The sequence below is a fragment of the Podarcis gaigeae genome, assembly GCF_964106915.1.
Source record: "Podarcis gaigeae genome assembly, chromosome: 8".
In the NCBI taxonomy this organism is placed as follows: domain Eukaryota; kingdom Metazoa; phylum Chordata; class Lepidosauria; order Squamata; family Lacertidae; genus Podarcis; species Podarcis gaigeae.
In genome coordinates, this window is record NC_139684.1 from 27958873 (window position 1) to 27985549 (window position 26677).

General features: G+C 45.4%; 1 protein-coding gene across 5 annotated transcripts in view; it reads right to left on the minus strand.

Annotated features, from left to right (window-relative positions):
* Positions 1-26677, minus strand: part of AJAP1 (adherens junctions associated protein 1) — a 124788-nt gene that overhangs the window by 14326 nt on the left and 83785 nt on the right. For 3 of the 5 annotated variants that reach the window (XM_083752750.1, XM_083752752.1, XM_083752751.1), the window contains exons 3-4: positions 15686-15773; positions 8184-8426 (exon numbers count right to left, since the gene is read on the minus strand). In XM_083752750.1, the coding sequence (XP_083608876.1) occupies positions 8184-8426; positions 15686-15773 (331 nt within the window). Of the gene's footprint in view, positions 1-3345; positions 3478-8183; positions 8427-15685; positions 15774-26677 lie in introns of all 5 variants that reach the window. The other 2 variants (XR_014567430.1, XR_014567431.1) reach the window with 1 other exon arrangement.

Genomic DNA, 26677 nt, shown 5'->3' on the forward strand with positions numbered 1-26677 from the left:
GTTCATAAACTAAGCTGTTCTTAAACCAAGGTACCACTATATTCAGAAGCATTATTGCTTATGACATGTATTCAGAGGCAGAGCAGAGCCATCCTGGCGGGCAGCCACCCATAGCCCTCTCCTCCATGAATTTGTCTAACACTCTTTTAAAAACCATCTAGGCTGGTGGCCGTTTGCTTCTTCCTGCAGGAGTGAGTTCCATATTTTAACTATGTGCTGCATGGAGGAGCACGAATCTGTCCTCAATCTTCTGATGCTCAGCTTCCTTGGATGTCCACAAGTTGTAGTGTTGCTACCCACTTTCTCCATACCATGCATCATTTTACAAATTCCGATCATGTCCCCTCTTACTCTCCTTTACTCTAAACTAAGCTTCCAAGCCTTGCCGCTCCACCTTGACCAAGCCAGAACATCAGCACATCTGTCGCAGAATATACCTTTGGAGGAGGACTGTGCCCTAAGCAGTAGCAAAAGGGACAAATGGAGGTCACATGAATGGATCTGTACCACCATGGTGCCCACTACTGAAAGAGAACCCACAGTGGTGAAGACACCACCCCCACATAGCTGTCAACTTTCAGATATGAAAATAAGGGCCCAGCAGCCTCAAAAATAAGGGATCAGCAGCCTCACCTGTCCCGGGGACAGTCTACGGGATATCTAACAATCTGGGATAGCAGCGGGAAGCAGCGGGAAATGGCGCTGGAATAAGGGAATTCCCCGCAAAAAAAGGGAATGTTGTGACAGCTATGCACCCCCAGCACAACCTTTGCATCACCACACACACACACACATTCACTGATACTCATGTAACCCTATGGTGGCCACACCCTGTGTGTCTCATTGACACTGACTGCCATGACCCCATTACTGCCATTCCCCAGGCAGGTCTTCAAACCTTGTGCTGCACACAAGGGACCCCAAGTGCCATCCAGTCCAACCCCCTACAATGCAGGAATCACAGCTGAAGAATCCCTGAGAGCTGGCCATCCAAACTCTCTTTAAAAATCTTGGTTTTCAAGTGACCACCACCTTCCAAGGGAGTCTGTTCCACTCTCAAACAGCTCTGACCGCCAGCAAATTCTTCCCAATGTTTAGCTAGGATCTCATCTCTTGCCATTTGAATCCATTGGTTGGGGTCCTCCCCTCCAGAGCAGCCAGAAACAAGCTCGTCCCAAGGTGATTATCAGAAGGGTGAGGGCACACAGCACACAGCCCCCTGGGTAGGATGCCTGCAGAGAACACTCACAGCCTTGCTGTGAGAAGACCCACCTAAGTTGGGTTTCCTGGAAGATGCAGCTGATGATGCAGAAGTAGAGCCTAGATTTATTTATTTTTGTGGGGTTTCCCTGCCTGGCCTCCTACCTTCATGATGCCCTGCTGCCTGACAGTCATGGACCATTCATTCCAACCCTTGGAAATTCATGGCTGTCTGAACCCAACTCATCCAACACCCAAGTCCCTCTGCATAGACCTGATTTATTGATTGTGTCAGGTGGACAGCCGTCCTATATGCCCACCCAAATTGTCACTGGGTATGTGTGGATACACCCCCCACCAGGCCCATGCAGTGCTTGTCTGAGGTCCAGGGTGGAAGTCTTGTTAGAATAAAGTTATAAACTCAAACAAAAAAGCAGCCAATCCCTGGTGAGGGCCTCCACCTGGCTTAGCCCTCCGAGGCCTGGGGGCAAGTGTACCCAACTGCCCCTCCCCAATCCCTGCACAGGCCTGCAACCCACCTCGCTAGGATCTCCTACATCCAGTTCCTTTTGTCTTCAAATGGATATACTGTGTGGTGAGGCAGAATAAATTGCAATGAGCTTTTATTTTTAGAATGAAACCAGTTTCTCAAGAAGTGCTTTTCATGAGCAAAAAATAAAAATACACAGTAGGTTGAGATTGTGTTTGGGAGCGGGAAAGGACTCGGTTTCCATGGATTCTAGAATAAAATGTCATTCGTACACAGCCTGCGATTCCTTTCCTCTGAAATGATGCTCTTGAGGGCACATAAGGAATGGGAGGCAGCAAGAGTGGACTGTGGGTGGGTGAGAAGGGTGTATCCCTGGGTAATGGAACCACTGGAAGACCAGAGAAGTTCTCCCACTTCTCCCACTTCTCTCAATGCTTCAGAGGCTTTAGCCAAGTTAACCCCTTGCATGTGCACCTTCCCCTACTTTGCTGTGCTGTAAATGACAGCACGCAAAAACAGAATAGTTTTCTCACCTTGCCTAAGAAACCTTACCTCAGTTTTCTGTCTCTGGTTCACCACGAGACCGAGACACCCGAACAACTATCATTATGGATGGGAAAATGAGTCTGAAGATAAAGTTTAATGGTTGGTTGGTTGGTTGGTTGGTTGGTTGGTTGGTTGGTTTTGTGGGTGGGGTAAACTTTGTACCCCCTAAACTCCAGTTTTGCTCCAAATGTCCTACTAGATGATGCTGTGAACCACCCTGAGATCTATGGATGAAGGGGGTATACAAATTAATTAATCTCTAAAAGAAGCTGAATTATTTGTGGAAGGAAGGGCGAATTTTGGAAGGTGATTTTGCAAAACAAAAACCAATGCCTTCCCCCCCTTCTCTGACTCACCCCCCTCTTCCTCTCCATCCATCTAATTCAAGGACTGAGGACCTGTAGTCCTCCAGATTTTGCTGTACTACAGCCCTCATCACCCCTGAACATGGACTACGTTGGTTATCCAACAGAAGTAGGAGTTCCTCAACATCCTACAACCATCCCTGTTTGAATTTAGACCATGTGCTTTTGAGATGCCTGTACAATATTGTTACCCATCCTAAGCTCCAAATAAAAAGGCATGTGTGTGTTCTATTACAGAAGTGGCAAAACACCAGACCCTCTCCTTGTTTCTTCACCAGACATTTTTTATAACTAAATGTTTAGGAATCCTGACTTGTAATCAATTATTACAAAACAATCTGAAGCAATAACATCAGGTAAGGAAATGAAAGCAACTCATTACAATAATTTAAATTCATCTGAAACATGCTTAATGTTAGTTGTTCCAATGCCACCTCTGCATGCAAGCAATTTCAGCCCTGCTGTGATAAGCGCCTTGCGTAACTGCGATAATCTAAAACAGATTAAAAACAAAGGTTCGATAGATTAATGTAGCAGCAAATGTTTGGCGTTTGCAGAGCAAAAGTCGTGCTCGCTTTCCCTCTTTTTCTTTTTCTGCCTAAACTAGCAAGGCATTTTAATTAAAAGCATCGGGGAGCTCCCTTCGATCACAGCAGGGGTGCGATTGGAAAGTGTGGGAGGGATTTCACTGGTCGGACAGATTGGTGATTTGGGAATAAAAATGGCGGAAGAGAAGGTACGTACCAGGAAATGGACACATGGCGTCTGCCCTGCCCCCAGGAAATAAAACAGACTTCGGCTGGTCAACAGGAGATTTCAAACCATTTCTCAGACACAAAGGCCACAGGGATTAGATGCCGATCGGAGGAGGAGGGTCTGCAGCAAGCAGAAAAATCGACTGGCACGTGGCAATGTGTAACACACAGCAAGTAAATCTAGCTACGTCTGCAGCCCAAAATCAGATTTTCTTTTCATATTTTGAGTGGGGACAATAATTTCAAAACGATGCTTTGGATGGTTGTATTGGCTTCTGCAGGTGTTCCAAGAGGAAAGTGGAGGTTTTCTTTTGAAGGTGTGGGGGAAAACCCCATCCCAGATTAAAACAAACAAAATGCCCAGTCAGTATTGGTATCCCAACATGGGACCTGAGTGGATGCTATATCACCCATGTTGAAGGACAAAAGGTAAAGGGACCCCTGAGCATTAGGTCCAGTCACAGATGACTCTGGGGTTGTGGCGCTCATCTTGAGGGAGCCGGCGTTTGTCCATAGGCAGCTTCCGGGTCATGTGGACAACATGACTAAGCCACTTCTGGAGAACCAGAGCAGCGCACAGAAATGCCGTTTACCTTCCCACCTATTTATCTACTTGCACTTTGACGTGCTTTTGAACTGCTAGGTTGGCAGGAGCATGGACCAAACAACGGGAGCTCACCCCATTGTGGGGCTTCGAACCGCCGACCTTCTGATCAGCACTGTGGTTTAGACCACAGTGCCACCTGTATTCCCTCTGTTGAAGGATACAGAGGCTCTAATAGCCATATTAATAACCATATAGGGCTATTAATGGCAACTGAAGCCTCAGTCCCTACACTGAGATGTCTCAGGTACAGGGGAAAGAGTCATATTTGTATCTTATGTTGTGGTTTTGTGCTTTTCCAATGAGCTTTGCAGACACAGTCATAGGCTGTTTAAGATGCCTGCTTGATACCAGGTCAATGGCTTTTGGCCATGCAAAAAACTGAAAAGTTGTACCCTCTGATTTCCTCTGTAAAAAAATTGCAAGACCGGCAATTTTGCCAAATCTGAAAGAATTGAGCAGAGACCAATAATTCCCAACAAAGCACCACCTTTAGACAAAAATCATATCCCCCCCCCCGCTTTTTTAAAGATAGAAATAAACCACAATGAACCCTTTCCAGCCAATGCACACCTGCCAGGGAAGAATACAGAAAGAGGAGCATAAAAATGGAAAGGTACCTGTAGGAAACGATTCTCCACAGTTCACAGGTACAACAGGAAAACACAGACACATAGGTACGCCCTTCAGCCCCACTTCCCCAAAACTGCCACACTATGGCTCCCCACGCATTGGTTGGCTGGGGCTCATATTCCAGCATCACAAAGACAGGCACACAATGAAATGGTTGAAAAATCCTTGCCAATCTTCTGCCCACCAGAAAGCCCACATCTTGGCACTTCAGCTAGTGTCCGCAACACCCATACAGATTTCTCAAGAGTACCCCCCCCCCATAGACTGCAACTAATCCCCCCCCCCCAATTCCTGGGGACCTTGCAGAATCTGAGTGGTGTCCCCTTTCCCTATTTAAGTTCAGTTCTAAATTTGGACCAAAAGGGACGAAGCAGTGGTGTGGAGATTTCTCAGAATCTTAATTGGGTCTAGTAGATGAAGTTCAAGCATGCTTCAAGTATGCAGCAAATGTTTGGTTGGAAATCTTTGCACTGATCATCAGCAAGACTCTTCTAAAGCCAGACTTTTTGGGGACCAAGTTGCCTCTCACTCTTAAGCCAAATAAAATGATCGTAGCGTCGTTGGATGTATGCAAATTGTGTTGGGACTTGTGGGATACTACAATATCTGTGGACAGGCAGGCAAGGTTGAACTTAAAATTGCCTTTGTGACATAGCCATCAGTTCCCAATAATCAGGTTACATCCATAATATCAAGTTCTGGATGCAGTGGGCATTTTTTGCCTGGGAAGTAAGATGATTGAGAAATTTTTCCTATGTGAAATGGGAGTCGGCCATGGAAGCATGGCAACAGCATGACAAAGGTAGCATGCAGATTGGGCAAAAAAAAATCAAGGAGTGGCTGAACAGCACAGGATCATGTTTGCTGGCTATGGCCTGAGTGGGATGGTCAAAGGGAATCAAAAAGATATATAGAGAACATATAGAGTCTGGGTGGGTTTCAGTTCCATCAAGCAAGAATTTGATGAGTGGGATAGGACACACAACTTGGCAAAATTAAGTTGTCCAAGGGAGGCTTCCAGAGGAGCAAGGGCAACACTCATCTGCCTGGAGTCCTCCAGATGTTGATCAGCCCCTGAGCTTAAGTCTAACAACATTTGGATGGAATTGGGTTGGAAGGGTGCTTTATATCTATATATTGGGGTGGGGAACATGTGGTCCTCCAGATGTTGTAGGATGTAGGTCCCTTTCAGCCCCCAAAATATGGCCAATGTTCAGAGATTGTGGGGATTATAGCCCACCAACATCTGGGTGTGCGTGTGTGCAGGTTAGCCACTTGTGGTCTAGATATTTACAATTCTTAGAAAGTGCTCATAAGTGCTGATATAAGAATTGAACAGGAGTTCCATTCCTGCCCCCAAAAGTAGCATCAACAACAATGGCATGGGACTGCCTTCCCCAGCCTAGGACCCTCCAAACGTTTGGACTACAATTCCCACCATCCCAGACCATTGGCTGTGCTAGCTGGGACTGGTGGGAGCTGGAGTCCACCCACTTCTGTAAACGCCAGGATGGGGAAAGCTGAGTTTATGCCTCTCCTAGCAATCATCCACGACTCCTGTGGGAGGGAGGGGATTCACGATGGATAGTCATGATTCCAGTGTCAAACACACACACACAAATTGACAAAACCCTCAGAGTTGCATGCAATTGGCCCCTAAGCTACTGAGAGTATATTTCATCATGGCTGCTTTGCTGGTCATTCAATCAGATGCAGTCAACAGTTTACAGGCTTCTGAGAAAATGCTTAACATTTCACACTTATGGGGCAGTATTCAACCAAGTCCTACACAGATTCAGTGAACCTAAATTACCCATGTCTATTAACTTCAGTGAGTCTACTCTGAGCAGGATTAGTGTTGAATACTACGCTCGGTGTCTATCTTGCCCTCCCATATTCAGTGTGATGAAATCTCAAGCTGGACAAAAGAATCTCCATCCCACAATCTCACATTAACCACAATAGAACAAATATTGTGTGTGGGAGACAGAGGAGGGGTTGTGGGTGTGTGGGTGTATTTGTGTGTGTGCTGGGTTGTCCCAGAGATCCTTTTCAAACTGAGAAAAAAAATAGTTGCAGAATGTCCTGCAAACAGGACTATTTCAGACAATAAATGTTGATGTCAAGTTGGAGGAACACACCACAATGTGATTCCCCCACCCCTCAAACTTCAAATTGAAAAATTATCTTATTATAGTTTCTCCAGGTTTTTTGTTCCCCTTCTCACCCTATCATAGAGGTTGGAATGTAGAGAAGTGGTTTAATAGATAAGGAGTGAATAGTGGCTACCATCGCTTGACACTCACTCAGAAAACTAGTCACCAAAGGGTTGTCAGCTGTTTGGATTCACCCTGAGTTACACTGAATGGAACATGAAGTTGGGAAGAGAGATCTATGATCAGCTTTCTGGATCAGTCCTGGGACAGACTAACGTAGGGCAACACTTCCTGGCAGACTATGACACACAGATTGGTTGCCTCTCTGTTTTACAATGGGGGGCATTGGGCTGTTGTCACATCTAATACAGACACACATTGAAATCTTTGCTCTAGTGTTGAGAATTTCAACATGTACCTGGCTCAGGGCGTATAGGATAAAACTGCTGTTCAGGGTGTACATACGGGATTAGCCAGTGTGGTGCCCTTCAGACATTGCTGGAAACCACCTCCCATCATCCCCCCTTGACCATTAGCCATGCTGGCTGGAAGTGTTGGGAGTTTTAGTCAGTGGAGACTGGAAACCGCTGGGACTGGGAGAGTGGAAGGCGAGGAGGCCAACATTTGGAGGAACCAGAGCTAATGGCAGGCAGAGCCCAAACTAATGATAAGTAGATAGTCACTAAGGTGTAGTGGTTACAGTGTCAAGCTAAGAATTTGAAACCAGGGTTCAAATCCCCACACTCAGCCATGATGCTCCCTGGGTGACCTGGGCCAGTCCCTGCCTCTCAGCCTAACCTAATTCATGGAGTTGTTGTGAGGATAAAAGAAAAAGGACTACATGCACCACATTGAGGTCCTTGGAAGAAAGGTGGGAGACAAATGCAATAGTTAAATAATAACTATTGTGCCGCCTCCTCCCTGCTGAGTTCTGTAAAGGCAACACTCAGACTTAGAAGGAGGGAAATGTCGGCCGGTGCCGCCCCCATGAGCTGGATGCAGTTAAAAAGGCAGGTGGCGACTGGCTGAGGGTAAGATGGGGTTGGTGGGGCAGGGCCCCATTCTCCTTAATGGACCGACCTCTACTGGTTGAAGTCCAGCAAAAACTGGAGGGCTCCACATTGGCTACCACTGGTGTACACAGAGATGGGTGTGGTCCTTTTCAGTCAAGGTATGGGTGTAAACATATAGGGGAAACATTCAATTCTATATGGACCCCTGCTTTTGCCAGCTTTTCTAAGTTTCCCTCCAGAGGGGAATGGGACAATGTGGAAGGAGGCACTTAACGGTTTTACCTTACTTGTGCTAGTGTGGGAGAGACAGACAGACAGACAGAAAGAAAGAGAGACTCTATTTTGCTCATGATGACAACCACCAAATCCAATATCCACTAAATGCAAATGGATAAGTCCAAACGAGCTTCTGCTTCCTTACCTATTTCCATTGAAGGATGTTTTATAATCCCCTGGGGGAAGTATTGTCTCCTCCGCGTAGACCGGCACTGGCGTCCTCACACATTCATGGGAACACTGTAGCGTCTCATTGTAGGCCGTGAATATATCCAGATTGCTAGGGACTCTAGCTGGGGTGAAGTCCGTCAGATTCTGACAACTCTCTTCCTGCTGGTTGATTTTACGCTGGTGGCTGTTCCTCCTCGTGTTCCCACTCTGGGCACAACTGCAGGTGGAAGAGAAGAGATATTGAAAAATAGGAATGGGATGGTCCGCCAGGAATGCGGCTTGGACACATTTTACCACATCGTAACAACTAAGATTCAAGGGATGCAGGTGGCGCTGTGCGTTAAACCACAGAGCCTAGGGCTTGCCGATCAGAAGGTCAACAGTTCAAATCCCCATGACGGGGTGAGTTCCCATTGCTCGGTCCCTGCTCCTGCCAACCTAGCAGTTTGAAAGCACGAAGTGCAAGTAAATAAATAAATAAATACTGCTCCTGCAGGAAGGTAAGCGGCATTTCCGTGCGCTGCTCTGGTTTGCCAGAAGTGGCTTAGTCATGCTGTCCACATGACTCGGAAGCTGTACGCCAGCTCCCACGGCCAGTATAGCAAGATGAGTGCTGCAACCCCAGAGTCGTCCGCAACTGGACCTAATGCTCAGGGGTCCCTTTACCTTTAACAACTAAGGTATTATATTCAAGAGAGTAAGCAGTGCTCCATGTTTGGGTAGGCAAAAAAAGGACCATTTGCAATGTGACTCTCAATGAGACTTTGCAAAAAGCACAATAATTCTTCATCCATATATATATATATCGCCCCATGGGACTATGCATTGTGATGGCCACCACCTTGGATGGCTTTAAAAGAGGTTTGGAGAAAAGGATACCAATGGTGACCAGCCATGGTGGCTTTGCTCTGCCTCCAAGCTCGGAGGCACTAATGCTTATGAATATCAGTTTCTGGAAACCAGAGGGAGGGTTTTACTCAGGCTTGGGTCCAGCTTGCAGGTTTCCCACAAGTATCTGGAAGGTCACTGCAAGAAAAAGATGCTCCGGAGGGTAGGACCCAAATCAATGGATTCAAGTTACTACAAAATAAGTTCCAACTAAACATTAGGAAGAACTTATTGATTGTAAGAGATGTTTGACAGAGGAATGGACTCCCTTTCTTGTGGTTATAGCGGTTCAACAGTGGAACCTTTTCTCTCGGAAGGTGGTGAACTCTCTCCTACAGTGGTTATTTTTTAAGCAGAGGTTGGGTGGCCATCTGACAGGGATTCTTTAGCTAAGATTCATTCTATTACTAGGCGACCATTGGCCTGATCCAGAATGTTTTCCTTATGTTCTCATAAGGAATTACTTTTGTCACATGTTCAGTAAAGGAGACCCTTTTAACACCAGACCATTTGACTGAAAGGCAAACTCCCTTTAAAGTTGTCAAGGGAGTTCAGGACCTAGTCCGTCAACTGGCTCCTCCAGTTAGAACCATAACAGTGTAGAAGTGGGAGGGACTCTAGGGGTCATCCCCTCCAATCCACTGCAACGCAGGAATCAAATCTCCAGACAGGCACAATGTTTAATAAGTGACCTTGGCCCAGTCATAATGCACTACTGTAAGTTTGTTGGAGGAAAAGGTGGATTAAAAACAAAATCTAAATAAATAAGGAAGAAAGATACCAGTTATGAAAGAACAGCAACTTGGATTCCTGAGAGAGAAAACTCTATTATCTCCTGCTAATTATACCTGCAATTTCAAATTTAATTATTATCCTCCAGTATCTGAGCAACGTTGGCCTCTACCAAGTGATCAGGTTTCAGAACTATTTTTTGTGTGTATGTATTTATCTAGCATAATCACATTTGAATTTTAAATGGAGGCCTTAATAAGGAAGGGAAAAATCACAGGCCTGAAGTGCGCAGGGAAGAAAGCACTGTGGATTTGGTATTCACCAAGATCTTTCAGCATGCAGGATACATCTTGCCACTCATGATAAACTCAAAGTCTGTCCCTTTTTAAAAAACTTGGGGGGCAATTAACTCCCCTTTGTTATTATTCATTATGCTTTACCCTGGCTTGCTTGGCATTGCATTTCACTCTTCCTGTTTTCTGGTTTAAGTGGGAAAATATCTAAAAATTTGGAAAAATCTAAAATTACTTCCACAGCATACACCAAAGTTTGATTTCTTCCACTTATCTCCCTGCACCCTGCACCATGCTAGTGAAGCATCCCTAAAATAGTGTCAAAAAGCAGTCATTGTGTTCGTGCATATACACAGGGATGGGATTTCCTGAAAATTTAAATGTGAATTAAATAATAATATTTTTGCATACATTTGAGTCACATTGTATACAGTACTGGGGTTACATTGTATACAGTACTGGGGTTACAAGGATAGTGCACATATAAAAAAATTGCATGCAGCCCAAATTACCCTTTTCTGGCTGGCAGGTGTGGGGGAGAGCTTTTTCGGTGTCTCTACTGCTTCCTCTCACTCCTCCACCTGTGAGCAAATGGTAGAAGGGAGGAGGAGGAGGGAGGGAAGCAGAGAGAAGAAGGCAGACATGTCCCAAAAGAGCCAAAGAAAAAGGCTGGGATGGCTCCTGGAATGGAGTTGCAACAGAGTTTGCATAGTAGAAATTGCATAAGTTCAATGCGCGTTAGATGTGACTCGACTGTACTGCTTTATTGCCAAAAGTGGTTTACAAGTATAAAACCAATTACTAAAATAAACGAGCAAGCAAATAAACAAATTTAAATCCCCAATAAAACATGGATTTCCCCCCATTTCCTGTCTCACTCCTTGATTTGGCCAAGAAGAGAATTGTTGTTACTAGCTTTGCTAAAACGGCAAACAATTCTTGCACGTTATCCACACTAATATATGCATTATCATTCCTAATATTATAGCACATTTGTATATACACACCCACTTGCCAGATTTTCTAAGATAAACAATGAGTAAACAGATTCACAAAACAAACAATGCTAATTACTTTGCACAAATACTTCTGTGTATCCATAGCTGTAAAATCATGTTGCAGAATTAAAGTGACTTATGGGACTTAATCGCTTAATATATAGATATAAATATAGATATAGTTGCATATAATGTTGCATGTAATGTTCCATAAAATTGGATACATTACATAATCAGATACTACATAAAACCAGTTCCCGGTCAAACTGAAGCTTCTAACTGCATTCAGCTGACCTACTACATTCCAAGCACCAATTCTTAAAAAATTCTGTTCCACTCTCCCTCCACGATGCTTGCGAAGGGTGTGTGGAAATGGTTTTCCCTCTCCACATTTTATCCTCCTAACACTCCTGCAAGGTAGATTAGTAAAGGTAAAGGGACCCCTGACCAGTAGGTCCAGTCGTGGCCAACTCTGGGGTTGTGGAATTCATCTCACTTTATCGGCCGAGGGAGCCAGCATACAGCTTCCAGGTCATGTGGCCAGCATGACTAAGCCGCTTCTGGCAAACCAGAGCAGCGCACGGAAACGCCATTTACCTTCCCACCAGAGTGGTACCTATTTATCTACTTGCACTTTGACATGCTTTCAAACTGCTAGGTTGGCAGGAGCAGGGACTGAACAACGGGAGCTCACTCCATCGCAGGGATTCGAGCTGCCGACCTTCTGATCAGCCATCCCTAGACTCTGTTGTTTAGACCACGTGCCACCCGCATCCCCATGCAAGGTAGATTATTATAAGCTATTTGGTAGCAACCAATCCTGTGTGAGTAGCCTTCCACTCTTGCAGTGCACCTTACCCTTCCTGTTTTCTCCCCCATCCAGAATTTTCTCCAAAGAGATATCCAAACCTCTGGTGCAGAATATGAGATTGTAGGCAGGAGGCTGCATGGGATAGGAGAGCAGATCCTCCAAGTCTCCCTATTTTCCAGGGACGTCCCCAATTTAGTGAAGCTATCCCGGTTTCTGAATTGTTTCATTGTGTTTTTATATAGGTTGGAAGCTGCCTAGAGTGGCTGGGGCAACCCAGTAAGATGTGTGGGGCACAAATAGTGAAATTAACTTTATGGAGTGGGATGTCCCTGTTTTCATCAGAGAAATGCTAGAGGGCACGGTAGAGGAGCAAGGAGTTACACTTTGCAAGCAGGGGTCTGTTGCATGAGCAGAATGACAGCAGTGGATATGAGTCATGGTGACTGACCCAAGTTAGCTTCATGGCTGAGAAGGATTTGAACTGTAGAATCACAAAACTGTAGAGTTGGGCTGAACTCCAAAGGTAATCGAGCCCAACCCTCTGTGATGCAGGAATTACAGCTAAGGAATCCCTGACAGATGGCCACCCAACCGCTCTTTAAAAACTTCCAATGAAGGAGAGTCCACCACCTTTCAAGAGAGAACATCCCACTGGTGAACAGCTCTCACCACCAGAAAGTTCTTCCTAATGTTTAATTGGGATCACCTTTGTTGTAATTTGAATCCAATAGTTCGGGTTCTACCCTCTGAAGCAGCAGCAAACAAGCTTGCTCCATCCTGCATATGGTAGCCCTTCAGTTATGTGCAGATGGCTCTCATATCACCTTTCAGTCTTCTCTTCTCCAGGCTAAACATCCCCTTCTCCTTCAACCATTCCTCATAAGGCTCGGTTTCCAGGCCCTTGTTCATCTTGGTTGCCCTCCTCTGCACACCTTCCAGCTTGTTCATCTTCTTCTTAAACTGTGGGGCCCAAAATTCAGGCCTCAGGGAACTTATATGTGGCAATGTTCTAAGAACACAAAGCGACGTTTTAATTCAGTTGGTTGGTTGTTTTTTTCCTGCTGCTGCTTTCCTTATAACACCCAAGTAGGATTTGAGCTCACAGATGCCTGTGATTTGGAAGATGGTTTTGGGGGAAACGCTGGCATGTTTCACCCCAGGAATTCTCCTTAATCCCTTTTGACAAGCCCAATGGGGGCAGATGGGGCAATGGAGAGCAATCTTCCTGGATGATTTTCCCAATTTACTTGCAGTCTCTTCATCTGATTCAGCCCCCATCACTTGAGGTGAGTGTCAGAACAACCGGGACAAATTATGCCACGGAATGCCACAGGTTTGAAGCTATTAGGGAACATATTTTTCAAGCAGGGAAGAGGCCTGGGAGCAGCCTTCGAGAGAAGGAAAGCTGCACAACCGTCTAACTCCTTTCTTTCTCCCAGAGGTGCATCACATTATGAGAGTGAGTAAGGCTGACCTCAAAGTAGGTCAGATTGACTAGGAAAATAGGTAACGGCAGCAGTGCCTGGAGCTAAGACGTAACCCATTTTACTATATGCATAGTGGATGTCAGAGAAGAAAGGCCTGCAAATGAGGCTGGATGAAAACAAAAAAGCTTGGAGATGTGAGGCATGTAAAACAATCTAGTCCTTGCAAGGCATTTAGGTGGAGGGGGGGCTCTCCGCTTGAGTGCGGTCATTTCCATTAATTGATTGGGGAAATGCATAAATAAATAATTTTTAAAAAAACTGGGTACATGTTCCCTGAACTCATTGGAAGCTCAGAGGAGACTGAATCCTGCAAAAGAAAGATGGGGCAATTGTAACAGAAATATAGGGCAAAGCAGCAAGGGAGGGAGGATAATCTGTCCTTGGAGGATGCTTCCCCCTGTGTCTCTGCATGAGTCAGAGCTCTGGTCTTGCTTCTTCCCAAACAGGAAATGAGTCATTCTGCCTCCAGCATTGATTCAGGCACATATGGATATTTTGCTCCACCCCAGTGAGGAGGTGCCATAAAAAAAAGATTGCTCTTAGGGAAGTAAGATTGACACACACCTTGTTCCTGACACAGGGTGTTGCCCTTTAAATCTCTAGCTGCTGTAGCTCCTCCATGGGTCCCTTTGCCCATCTGCGTTCCTGTCATTTGCCATGCTCCCTCATATTTTTGTAATGATGAACAAGCCTCCTGGTGCAGCAGGGCTTTTGCCAGCGCTCCAAGACAAGGCCAGCTGTGTCTGCTTTGCCCAAAATAATAGACCTCATAGAATCATAGAACTGTAGAGTTGGAAGAGGCCACAAGGCAATATTATTTATTTTTTTTTTGCAGGGGGAGAGAGGGCTTAGCTAGTCTAACACCCTGCAAGGTGGGAATCACAGCTAAGGAATCCCTGACAGATGTCCACCCAAACTCTGTTTAAAAACCTCCAATAAAGGAGGAGGAGGAGGAGGAGGAGGAGGAGGAGGAGGAGGAGTTTGGACTTGATATCCCACCTTTCACTCCCCTTAAGGAGTCTCAAAGCGGCTAACAATCTCCTTTCCCTTCCTCCCCCACAACAAACACTCTGTGAGGTGACTGAGGCTGAGAGACATCAGAGAAGTGTGTCTAGCCCAAGGTCACCCAGCAGCTGCATGTGGAGGAGCGGGGAAGCGAACCCGGTTCACCAGATTACGAGTCCACTTCTCCTAACCACTGCACCACGATGGCTCCCAGCTGGTGGTGAAGGAGAGTTCACCACCTTTCCACTGCTAAACAGCTCTTACTATCAGAAAGTTATTGCTAACACACATACAAACAGCCACCTCACCACCACAAACACCCACCCTTCCTCCCCACTCATGCATGGCGGTAGGGAGAGTCCATTCTTCACCACCACACTGCCCAGTATATCAGCTCTGGGAACAGTGGTCAAGGAGGAGGCATGCAGTGGGTTCTCAGTGTTTTAGTCTATAACAATCTCCCCATCAGCTGCTCTGCCCAGTTAATTGGCACTGAGGACAGCTGAGGAGCATTCCCATCTGAGCACTTCAGCCAATCATCTGGGCAGTGGGGAGTGTAGAATGGGTCGTGGAGGTCCCTGAAGTCAGTCAAGGGCTGCACGAGGTCTACATCCCTCAGATTGCCCATATGGGTCTTCAGGAAATCAAATCAAAGGGAAGAACGTGTTCTGACCACCCAAAGAGAGGAGGAGTCCACCCCACAATTCCATGCAGGTTGATGCTGAAGGGTGGTCAAAGACTAGGAGACTAGAAAGCAAATCAATGACTTAGCAGAGAAATAATGAAGAAACCATGGTTTGGTCCAGATTTTTGCACTGTCTCTTAAGAAAATCAGATGGGCCTGATGGATCAGGTGAATGGCCCATCTAGTCCAGCATCCTGTTCTCACAGTGGCCAACCAGAGGTCTATAGGAAGTGCACCATCATGACCCAAGCACAAAAGCATTCTCCCCACCCTCATTTTCCTGTAACTGCAATACAGAAGCATTCCTATCTGTGACAGTAGAAGTAGGATATGATCATCATAGCTAGTAGCCTTTAATAGCTTTGTCCTCCATGAATTTGTCCAATCCCCTTTGAAAGCCGTCTTAGTCTTCTTCAAATTAAACAACCCAAGTCTCATCAAATTTTATTCACAGGACTAAGGTTCAGGTTGTGATTGACTCGCCAATAGCCTTAGTAGCCCAGTATCCTCAGCTGCTACACAGTTCCCTCCTTTCAGCCCACATACAGGCCAAACTCATGTGGTGGAAGATCCTTACCAATTTTTTAAGACGAGCGTCGTTATCAGAGCAGCAATGACCATGATGAGGGAGACGGTGATGGTGATAATCTGATGGACGGCCAGACCTGTAGAGGAAATAAAAATAAAGGGAGAATGGAGATGTATACTGGAAGCAAAAGAAATCTTGAATATGCAGTGAGTGAACCAACCCTCCCCGCTACAAGCACCTAGACCCGAGTGGGATGGGATGTTCAAGCTTCTGCTTGGGCCATCAACAGTGGAGGCTGGTCCATTGTGGTGACACCAGCCTGTCTGTCCTCATGAAAATGGGGCATTTTAAAGGTGGGAGAGGTTGGTTTTTGTCTATTGTTTTATTTCATAATGATAATTTTTTATCTTATTATTCTAAGTTCTTATCTACCCTTCATCCTAAGGTCCCAGGGTGGGTTAAAACAATTCAAAATATGTCATTGAAGTATAATTTTTTACTTATTTATTTATCTAACACTCTTATCCTGCCTTTCTTCCAAGCTGGGATTCAAGATGGCTTCCTCCATTTATTTTCTGCTGCTAATGAGGAACAGCCAAAGGAGCTGGGTATGTCTAGCCTGGAGAAATGAAGACTGGTAGATGATATGAAAGCTATCTTCAGATATCTAAAGGGCCGTGCCATGGAAGATGGAGAAAGCTTCTTTTCTGCTGCTGCTGCAGTGCAGGATCTGAACCAATGGAATAATAAAAAAAATGAAATCACAGCTAAGCATTAAGAATAACTTTCTGGCAGTAAGAGCTGTTTGACAATGGAATAGATGGCCTTTGGAGGGTGCTGGGCTCTTCTTCATGAGAGGTATTTAAACAGGGGTTGGATAGCCATCTGCCTTGAGCTGTGATTCCTGCAATGCTGTCGGCTGGACTGGATGACACTTGGGGTCCATTTGAACTCTGCAGGTCTATGATTCTATTTTAAAACATCATTATAAAATGCAAAAATTATATACTCAGCATCATCTGCAACTTCGTTTCCAAAGGTGTGTCTGAACAGGAGGGTCTTAGCCTGCCAGTCGAAGGAAAAGCAAAGAAGACTTAATTCTAGTTTTAGTTTGATCCTGAGCCCCCAAGTGTTTCTTTGTGGAATAAACACATCATCTGTGCTTCTGTTTGTAATGGACCCTGTGAGTTCAAACCCTACATCCAGGCTTGCTAGGGCATGGGGGTTGTAGGTGTGCTGCCTATGGGGGCCTAGACCTTGTCCTCTACAAATTGTTCCAAGAGGGATTCTTCATAGATGAGTATAGACAGAGGGTCCCATGTTGTTGTTGTTGTTGTTTAGTTGTTTAGTCATGTCTGACTCTTTGTGACCCCATAGACCAGAGCACTCCAGGCACTCCTGTCTTCCACTGCCTCCCGCAGTTTGGTCAAATTCATATATTTTTAAAAAACTTATTAATTCATAGCTATACAAAAATACAAACCCATTACAACGTATATTTTTATATATATTCTAAGATAAAATGGCCGCTTAGTCTAAAAAAGAATAAAGTCAAAAAGAAGAAAAAACAAGAAAGGAAGAAAGGAAGGAAGGAAGGAAGGGAGGGAGGGAGGGAGGGAGGGAGGGAAGGAGGGAAGGAAGGAAGGAAGGAAAACCCTCCTTTGGCAGTGCTTCCCAGACTTGATTCCCCCACAGTTCGTAAGAAGGAGAAATCCGAAAGAGGGTTAGCTCAGAGGAAGCAGGTATCACACTTTGCAGCTTCAAACCAGTCACCCTCTGCAGCTGATGGCTGTTGTGACATGCCTTAACTTCCGAGGATATTTCCTGTGCCATTCAGGCAGAGAAGTGTCATAATAGAGAGCAGCTATTTTCCTACTTGTGTCTTTCTTTGTCTTGCCGCAGAGGGCCACCATCGGCAAGAGTCATTCATGTTGATTAACTCCTCTCTGGGCCATCAGCGATACTATATGATCAGCTTAACACAGACAATTGGAGCAATCTCAGTCCCAGAGAGCACTAGAGCATTGCCCAATCTTCTACTGCTTAGGTTTTCGGGTAGAAGCTAGCCATTTCAGTTGGATCAAATTGTTACCCACCCCTCAAAAATCTATTCCTCTTCACTGCCATTATTTCCTCTCTCTTTTTCAGATGATACTTATTTTATTTATTTACTGCATTTATATACCAACCCATTTCTCCAAGGAGCTCAAGGTGACATACATGATTCTCCCCACCCCTCATTTAATTCCCACAACATCCCTGTGAGGTAGCTTAGGCTGAGAGGCAGTGAGTGGCCCCCAAGGTCAACCAGTGAGCTTCATGGCTGAGTGGAGATTTGAACCCTGGTCTCTCCTGGTCCTAGCCCAATGCACCGCAACACTCAAAAATAAGACAGCTGCAAGCTGTCCTCTCTCCAGTTCAAACTCGGGACCTTCAGATTATGAGACTGATGCACTGCCTCCTGTGCACAACTTTTATGGATGCTTCTTATGCCTTCTTGCTTTAGTCACATTGATAGTTCCACCCACTTGGCCATCACAACACTGTATAGTCAGCTGGAGTTGCCTGCATTATGACATACTGAAGGCAAGTGAGGGCAATGGTTTAGGGTAATTGAGGGCCATGGTGAGTGATGTCATTCTCAGTATACCACCTTTTTTTCTTGCAATGTGTGCTGGGGAAAAGTCACTGAAGAAGGGAAGTGTTGTTTGCAACTGATGGAAATTTTCTTTCGGTTGTAACTGATAGCTCCCTGTCCTGTTACACAGGTGCAGCAGAGACTGAAAGGAAGGGTCAGCAGCAGTGATTAATTGTAGGAAACCCACAATCAGGACCCAAGTGCAAGAGCACTCCAGGATACCTGAAGTAGCATCTCCACCCCCATCGTTCTGCCCAGACACTGAGGTCCATCTCCGAGGGCCTTTGGGCAGTTCCCTCACTGCAAGAAGCCAAGTTACAGGGAACCAGGCAGAGGGCCTTCTCAGTAGTGGCACCCGCTCTATGGAATGCCCTCACACCAAATGTCAAAGAGAACAACAACTACCAGACTTTTAGAAGACATCTGAAGGCAGCCCTGTTTAGGGAAGCTTTTAATGTTTAACAGACCACTGTATTTTAATATTTTGTTGGAAGCCGCCCAGAGTGGCTGGGGAAGCCCAGCCAGATGGGTGGGGTATAAATAATAATAATAATATATTAGTATTAGCATTAGTATTAGTATTATCCCTTTCTGTGGTTTCCAGCAACTGATTATCAGAAGTATACAGCCTCCAGCCAAAGTATCATTACCATGACTAGTAGCCACTGATAGCCTTTACGTCCTTGAATTGGTCTAATGACTTTCTCTAATAACCATTTGTCTAAACGATGATTTGTCTAAATGACTCAGGCCCCAAATACCCGAGAGACCTCCTCCTTCCCCACAGAGCCTCTGCTAAGATTGGCAGAGGGGGCCCTCTTGGTAGCTCTTCAACCATCAGAAGCTCAGGGTGATGATGGCTCAGGAGAGGTATGTCTGGCACCTTTGTAAATCAGCTTTCAGCAAATGCTGAAGATGCACCTGAGATGGATATCTCTAGGACCCTTGGGAGGTGGTGGACTATCATTCACAGAAAGTTTCTAAACAGAGGTTGGATAGCCACCTTTCAAAGCTCCTTTAGCTGTGATGCCTGTATTACAAGGGGGTTGGACTTAATGACCCTTGTGATCCCTTCCAACTCCATGATTCTGTGACCCACCTAATTTCTTTTAATTTTCAATTTTGTAACTGTTTTTAATATGGTATAATATTGTGTTTTTATATTCGTGCTGTGTTTTCATTGCTGTAACCTGCCCTGGGATCTTAGGGTGAAGGGTGGATGATAAATTGTAACAAGAAGAGGAAGAAGAGGAAGAACCATAGAATTGCCCGGATAGCTCAGTCAGTTGATCACATGACACATAATCTCAAAGTTGTGAGTTCGAGCCCCACATTGGGCAAATGATTCTTGCATTGCAGGAAGTGGATTAGATGTCCCTTGTGAACTATAATTCTATGATATGATACCTAATAATAAGTTCCCAACAGCCCTGGCAATGACTAATACCTACACCACCTAGGCAATTGGGTGATGTTGGTAGTAGTAGCTGAGATCCCTGCAAATGCCAGCAAGCAGAGATGCCTCTTAGGAAGCACCATGGTCCCTTCTGCCAAGACGCATCACAAGTATCAATCAAAGGCTCAGAGATGCGGATGCTGGCAATCTCATATAATAAAAGCCAAGGTCACCTTTGTTAGCGTGAGTCACTGAGATGACTGCTGCCAAGCTGTTTGGGTAATGATAGCTGCAACGGACTCTTTATTTTCTTGCTCTCCTTCAAGTTGTTTTGTTAGGTCGGTTAGTCTAGAGGAATAACAGGCGACTCAGACACGTACAGAACATAACACTGCTAGGAATGGGGCTCCAGAGAAGGTAACTACAGTCAGGGGCTACGAGAGCAGAACCGCTGACCACCAGAGAATTTGCCAAGGCCATCAGAGCTCCCTAGCTATCAGGGAAGAAAATAATAATAATTTGGGGTGGGGGAGTAGGGTTTTCAAAGGGGTTGCTAGGACTTTTCAGTACAAAATTCAGTATTTTCAGCAAAAAGTTCTGGATTCGAAGCTCTGATACAGATTAGGGAACATTTCAGTTCTCTCAGTTTTTCATCTCTACAGCCTTAAATTTACTTCTTCATATTTCTGCAGCTATTTGTGAAATTTCTTTTTTTTAAAAAAAAATTCCTCCTGAAAATTCATTGGCTTTTCGGTGCAAATTTCTCCTAATGAACAAATTTTTTTTTTTGCCTGAATTTTGTTTTGACAAACTGGCAAATTTTTGCAAGTGGTATAGTGCATTTTGAAAGTTGTTTTTCACAAATACAGTGGTACCTAGGGTTACAGACGCTTCAGGTTACAGACTCCGCTAACCCAGAAATAGTACCTCAGGTTAAGAACTTTGCTTCAGGATGAGAACAGAAATCGTGTGGCGGCAGCGTGGCGGCAGTGGGATGCCCCATTATCTAAAGTGGTGCTTCAGGTTAAGAACAGTTATAGGTTAAGAACGGACCTCCAGAACGAATTAAGTTCTTAACCCAAGGTACCACTGTATCTCCATTGGTATGCATGCTTTCCCCTAATATATGCATTTTTTCAGACATTATTTGGTTGGAACATGGCATTGCAAAATTAAGATACATGCAGGTTTTGAAGGATGCCTGTGTTTCAATTCTCGTGCTGTTTTGGAAAGTGCAATGTTGATGAAATTACCTTTCGATGCAAACTGGATAGCTCAGAAGCAGAGGCAGTAATGCTTCTGAACACCAGTATCTGGAAGCCACAGGAGGGGAAGAGTGTTCTTGTGCTTGAATCTGGCTTGCAGGCTTCACAACACAGAGTGGCCACTGTGAGAACAGGATGCTAGACTTCTTATGCTCTTCTGGGTTGTGCTTTTAGTCATGACACCACTCTCTGAGCCCACAAAGTTACCACAATTTTTTATATTGTTATGATGATTTAGTGATAGTTCCTTTTTTAAAGTTCTTCAAAAACTTGGTTGTAAATCACCTAGAACAGGCACTTCCAAATCCCAAGAAACTGCAATCTACTCCCAGTATAAAAACACTGTTGCTGAACTTTCTTTAGGGGGGAGAAAGCCTATATTTGGGGGGGGGGAGTTGTTGAGCTTCACTACTGTAAACAACACCACTACTGTAAACAACCAGACTGCAGTAACAGAACTCGCCACCCCAAATAGAAAAAAATTAACGCCCATTTGACACAACGCTGAAACATGGAGAAAGTGCCGGGGGGGGGGAGCAGAGCGTTTCACTGCTTTTCTTTTCTTTCACAGCAATCGCTGTTGGGCATCCCTGACCTAGAGATTGCCCTATATAAAGCAACTATATAACTAGAACTAATACAAAATTCTACTCAGAGCACAATCATGTAAATAAATGGAATTCACTAACATGCCCGGTAACATTCACTAACATTCTGTCATTCTATGATTCTATGAACATGCCCATTAATTTCAATTCTTCTACTCCAGTTTGAACTTGGTTGGATAGAATTCAACATTATCGTCATCAACAGCCACAACAACAACAGCACTTCCATAAACAGGAGCAGCATACCAGATGCCGTGGGCAAGCAAAAGTGATGACTTCCGTCTCCATATTCTACTTGTGAACTTCCTAGACACTTCTGCTGCCCACTGTTGAGAGCAAGTTACTAGGACTGAATGACAAGATGTGCCAGATTGACTGGGGTCCCACTTTCAAATATTATTGTTGATCTCTCATCAACATTTTGATAGCCTCTCCTCTCTTCCTCTCCCTTCTGGAAACACATACATTAATATATTTTTTACAGCAGCACACTTTGCCTTTTTATCGCTTTAATTGAACATAATGCCAGGCGCAGCCAGCCAGATCAGCAACTGTCCATAAAATCCTCTATTTGTTTCCAAAGCTGAGGGAGGAATGACACGTTCCATCTCAGCCTCATGCCTTTAAAGTCTGGCAGCTGCCTATGCCAGTCTCAGCCAGGAGGGAACAATTTGCAAGATTGGAGTTTTGAGCAAAAGGAGAGTGTTTAACTCTATCCTCCGCAACTCCCTCCAGCCCTATATTTACATTGCAAATCCCTTCTGGGTAGAAAACATTTGGAAGGTGGAGAGTAGGATTTGCAGAAGGGGTAATGGCAGACAGGAGAAGGGTCTCTCCACTGTAAATTGCACCCTCCGTGCTCAGTTTTCTCAGATGGTTTTAAAAGCACAAAGCAGAAATCAAAGGTGTGGTTTTGCACTACTACAGGGCACAGGGACTCCCAACTCCCATCAGCTCTTGCCAGCATGGCGATTGGTCAGGGAATGATGGGTAATGTAGTCCAAAAAAATGTAGTCCATCTGATAGTCCAACATGCGGAGGACCACAAGCTGAGCACCTTACCAGTAGTAGTTAAGTAAAGGAAAAGGGGCTCCTGACCGTTAGGTCCAGTCGTGGCCGACTCTGAGGTTGCAGTGCTCATCTCACTTTATTGGCTGAGGGAGCCGGCGCACAGCTTCCAGGGCATTTGGCCAGCATGACTAAGCCGCTTCTGGCGAACCAGAGCAGCACACGGAAACGTTGTTTACTTTCCCACCGGAGTGGTGCCTATTTATCTACTTGCACTTTGTGTTTTCGAACTGCTAGGTTGGCAGGAGCAGGGACCGAGCAACGGGAGCTCACCCCGTCGTGGGGATTCGAACCGCCGACCTTCTGATCGGCAAGCCCTAGGCTCTGTGGTTTAACCTACAGCACCACCCACGTCCCTTCTACCAGTAGTAGTTACTCTCCTGCAATAGACATCTGGTTGGCCATTGTGAGAACAGGATGTTGGGCTAGATAAGCCTTTGGCCAGATCCAGCAGAGCTCTTCTAGTATTCCTAAGGGTTCAGTTTGGGAGAAAGGGCTTAAAATGGCAGTGAGGGGCTGCTCACACTACGGAAAAGCCCTGCCGGATCAGGCAGAATGATTCTTTAGTCTAGCATCCTGTTCTCTCAGTGGCCAACCAGACGCCTCTTCTGGGAAGCCCACAAGCAAGACCCAAATACAAGAGCACCTTCCCCTCCAGTAATTGGGATTCAGAAGCATTGCTACCTCCTCCCCCTAAGCCACCAGTTGTGTTGATGGCCTCAGTGACATATTCACAGCAGTGGAAGTCTGGCTGGTGTCACTCATTCTCCCCTGAATGCCTCTAGAAGGGATAGTAGAAGGGATAACATTACCCTCTTCTCCCTTCCAGAACTACTGAAGGAGTCAAAACTGCAGCCCAACTAAAATGCCTTGGTCCCTCTGTATCAGATACTGAATTGGGAGATGGGTTTGTGGTTTGCCCTCATAATATGGCCTTAAAATCAGTACGAGAAAGAACAGAGGTGACTGGGGGAGGGGGGTGATGTGTTTGCAAACCATTTCCTGCACTGGCTCTCGGTGGAGTACAGGGTCAGGTTTAAGGTGCTGGTTTTGACCTTTAAAGCCCTATGCGGCCTAGGACCCATGTACCTATGGGACCACCTCTCCTGGTATGCCCCGCAGAGGACCTTATGGTCCACAAATAACAACACTTTGGAGGTCCCGAGCCTCAAGGAGGTTAGATTGGTTTCAACTAGTGCCAGGGCCTTTTCAGCACTGGCCCCAATGTGGTGGAATGCTAGGGCCCTGCGGGACTTGACATCTTTCCGCAGGGCCTGCAAGACAGAGCTGTTCCGCCTTGCCTCTGGTTTGGACTTGGTCTGGCTCTTATGTTTCCCTCCCTTTATGGTTTTGATTTATGGGCTACTTTTAAAATGATGCTGCATTTTAAATTGCATTTTAACCTGTATTTTAAATTGGTCCCCCCCCATTATGTTTTTACTGTAATTTTACTGGTGTTGGCTGCCCTGAGCCCAGCTCTGGCCAGGGAGGGTGGGGTATGAATAAAATTTATTATTATTATTATTATTATTATTAGAAGAAGAAACCATAAGGCAGCTCTAGAGAAGGCAAATGTGTGTCTTTTCAGAGAAGGTGTGCAGTTCTGGAAGACATGGAAATGCAACTTGGCCATTTTGCCATGAGGGCTGGCTTGGGTGTCCTGATGGGTTTGTCCATGCTTGGAGGAAGTAACGCTTCTGAATACCAGTTGCTGGAAACAGCGGGAGGGGAGAGGGCTCTTGTGCTTGAATCCTGCTTCTAGGTTACCCATATGGTTGGCCACTGTGAGAACAGGATGCTGGACTAAATGGGTCATTGGCCTGATCCAGCAGGCTCTTCTTATGTTCTTTCATGGCGATGCCTTTGGCTGCTTGGGATAATTGTTGCTTTAATGCTCTCCCTTTGATGAGATATGGCATTTGCCGCTGTTCCACCAAAAGACCTTCCCCCTGGGAACTGCTGCCCAGGAGCTTGAAAGAGTCGCAGTGGGGAAGATATTGCCTTTCAGCTTCCAAACGGGTGTCCATTTTCCTTCCAGCTCTCAAAGCAACCTAGCAATTTCCTCAAGCTTTCCTCAGTCCATGGAGACTTTAATGAACCACTGAGATAACCACTCTCTTCCCGCTGCCAGGCTGCATTAAAACCCCAGTCGGCTAGCAGCTGGACCCTAACTTAGCTTGGAGGTGTTTCTCTGTTTACAGATGAGGCTCTTCCGGTCTTGCACTCCTGGGAGTAAATTAAACCAGGAGATTTGACACAGCTTTGAGCCTGGCATGTACCGCGAAAGGCTGCATAAAAAGCAAAAAGGTGTTTCAGATGTTCTGAGCGTTAACAAGATTTACCTTGAGACATTACTCGTCACTTTGAGAGCTGGAAGCATAACTGCAGCATCAATTTGCCTGCCCTGCAGTTCCAGGGACCTTTCACCACCACCATCATCTATATTAAGAACATAAGAAGAGGTCTGCTGCATCAGGTCAGTGGCCGATCTAGTCCAGGATCCTGTTCTTACAGCAGCCAACCAGATTGCTGTAGGTAGGGTTGCCATATTTCAAAAAGCAAAAACAAAATTCCTGACACCCGCTAAGGTGTTGAGCTGTTGTTGTTTTTAGGAAGATACCAAGATGGTTGAGCTCCCCCCAAAACCTACCCCCCAAAATAGTGATGTTAAACTTTTGGAGCTGTTTTCACTGCTTTTTCCATTGTACAGTGGTACCTCGGGTTAAGTACTTAATTCGTTCCAGAGGTCAGTACTTAACTTGAAACTGTTCTTAACCTGAAGCACCACTTTAGCTAATGGAGCCTCCTGCTGCTGCCGCGCCGCCGGAGCACGATTTCTGTTCTCATCCTGAAGCAAAGTTCTTAACCTGAAGCACTATTTCTGGGTGTTAGCAGAGTCTGTAACCTGAAGCATATGTAACTTGAAGCATATGTAACCCGAGGTACCACTGTATTGCCATACATCCAGGTTTTCCCTGACGTTTTGTGGATTCAGCAAATTCCTCCCGACAGTTTTCACACCCAAAAACCAGGACATGTCAAAACCAGAACGTATGGCAAGCCTAGCTGTAGGAAACCCACGAACAGGACCTGTGTACAAGGCCACTGTCCCCTCCTGTGGTTTCCAGCAACTGAAATTCAGAAGCCTTCCTGTCTCCGACCACAGAGGCAGAGCATAGCTATCATGGCCAGTAGCCACCAGTAGAATTCTCCTCCATGAATTTGTCCAATCCTCTTTTGAAGGCATTCAATTTGTACCCACCCAATTCTACACCATGACCCCAAGCACTGGGCCAAACTTTCTGCTGAGCTCTCAATCTGACACCTCCGAATCAGAAGCAGTTATGGAAAACAAACCCCCCTGCTTGTGTTTCCATCACACATCCCTGTCTTCTACCTCTCCCACCAGCACTACCCAGTGACTGAATGTACTGTGCTGTGTTAGGTCAATGAGGTGCTGCAATGGAATGACCTACTGCCCACACTAAGCCTCTAGTTTAGCTTTTGAAGAGCTGCTACATTTACAGGATGTTGACACCTTTTTCAGTTAGGTGCTGCCCACACTGGGTTAGACAGGGAGCACATAAGAATAGATTCTACCCCTGGCATCTCCAGGTAGGGCTGGGGAAAACTCATTTGCAGAACCGACGAGAGCTACTGCCACTCAGTGCAGGCAACGCTAAGTTAGATGGATCAATGGTCTGACTTATTACAAGGCAGCTTCCTATGTTCTAGGCTTAGAACATAGTCTGCTCTTTCCCCTTTTGGAAGTTCCATCCTATTAACACTATTGGTTGGTGTAATGAGTTTGTGATTTGCATTACACTGAAGACTTATCCACACTTACTTTCCCTCTGCTCTTGCTAGGCATGGTCCATGCTTTAAAGCTCCATGTCTGAGCACACCCCCATTTATTTATTTATTTATTTATTTATTTATTTATTTATTGTTCCAGAGCTTTCCCTGCAAAAAAGACACTCTTTAAAGCTCAATCGGAGCAAACAGCAATCCATGGACACTTAGCTTTTAAGCACAGACTTGTCCCTGGGAACAGCAAAGGGTAAG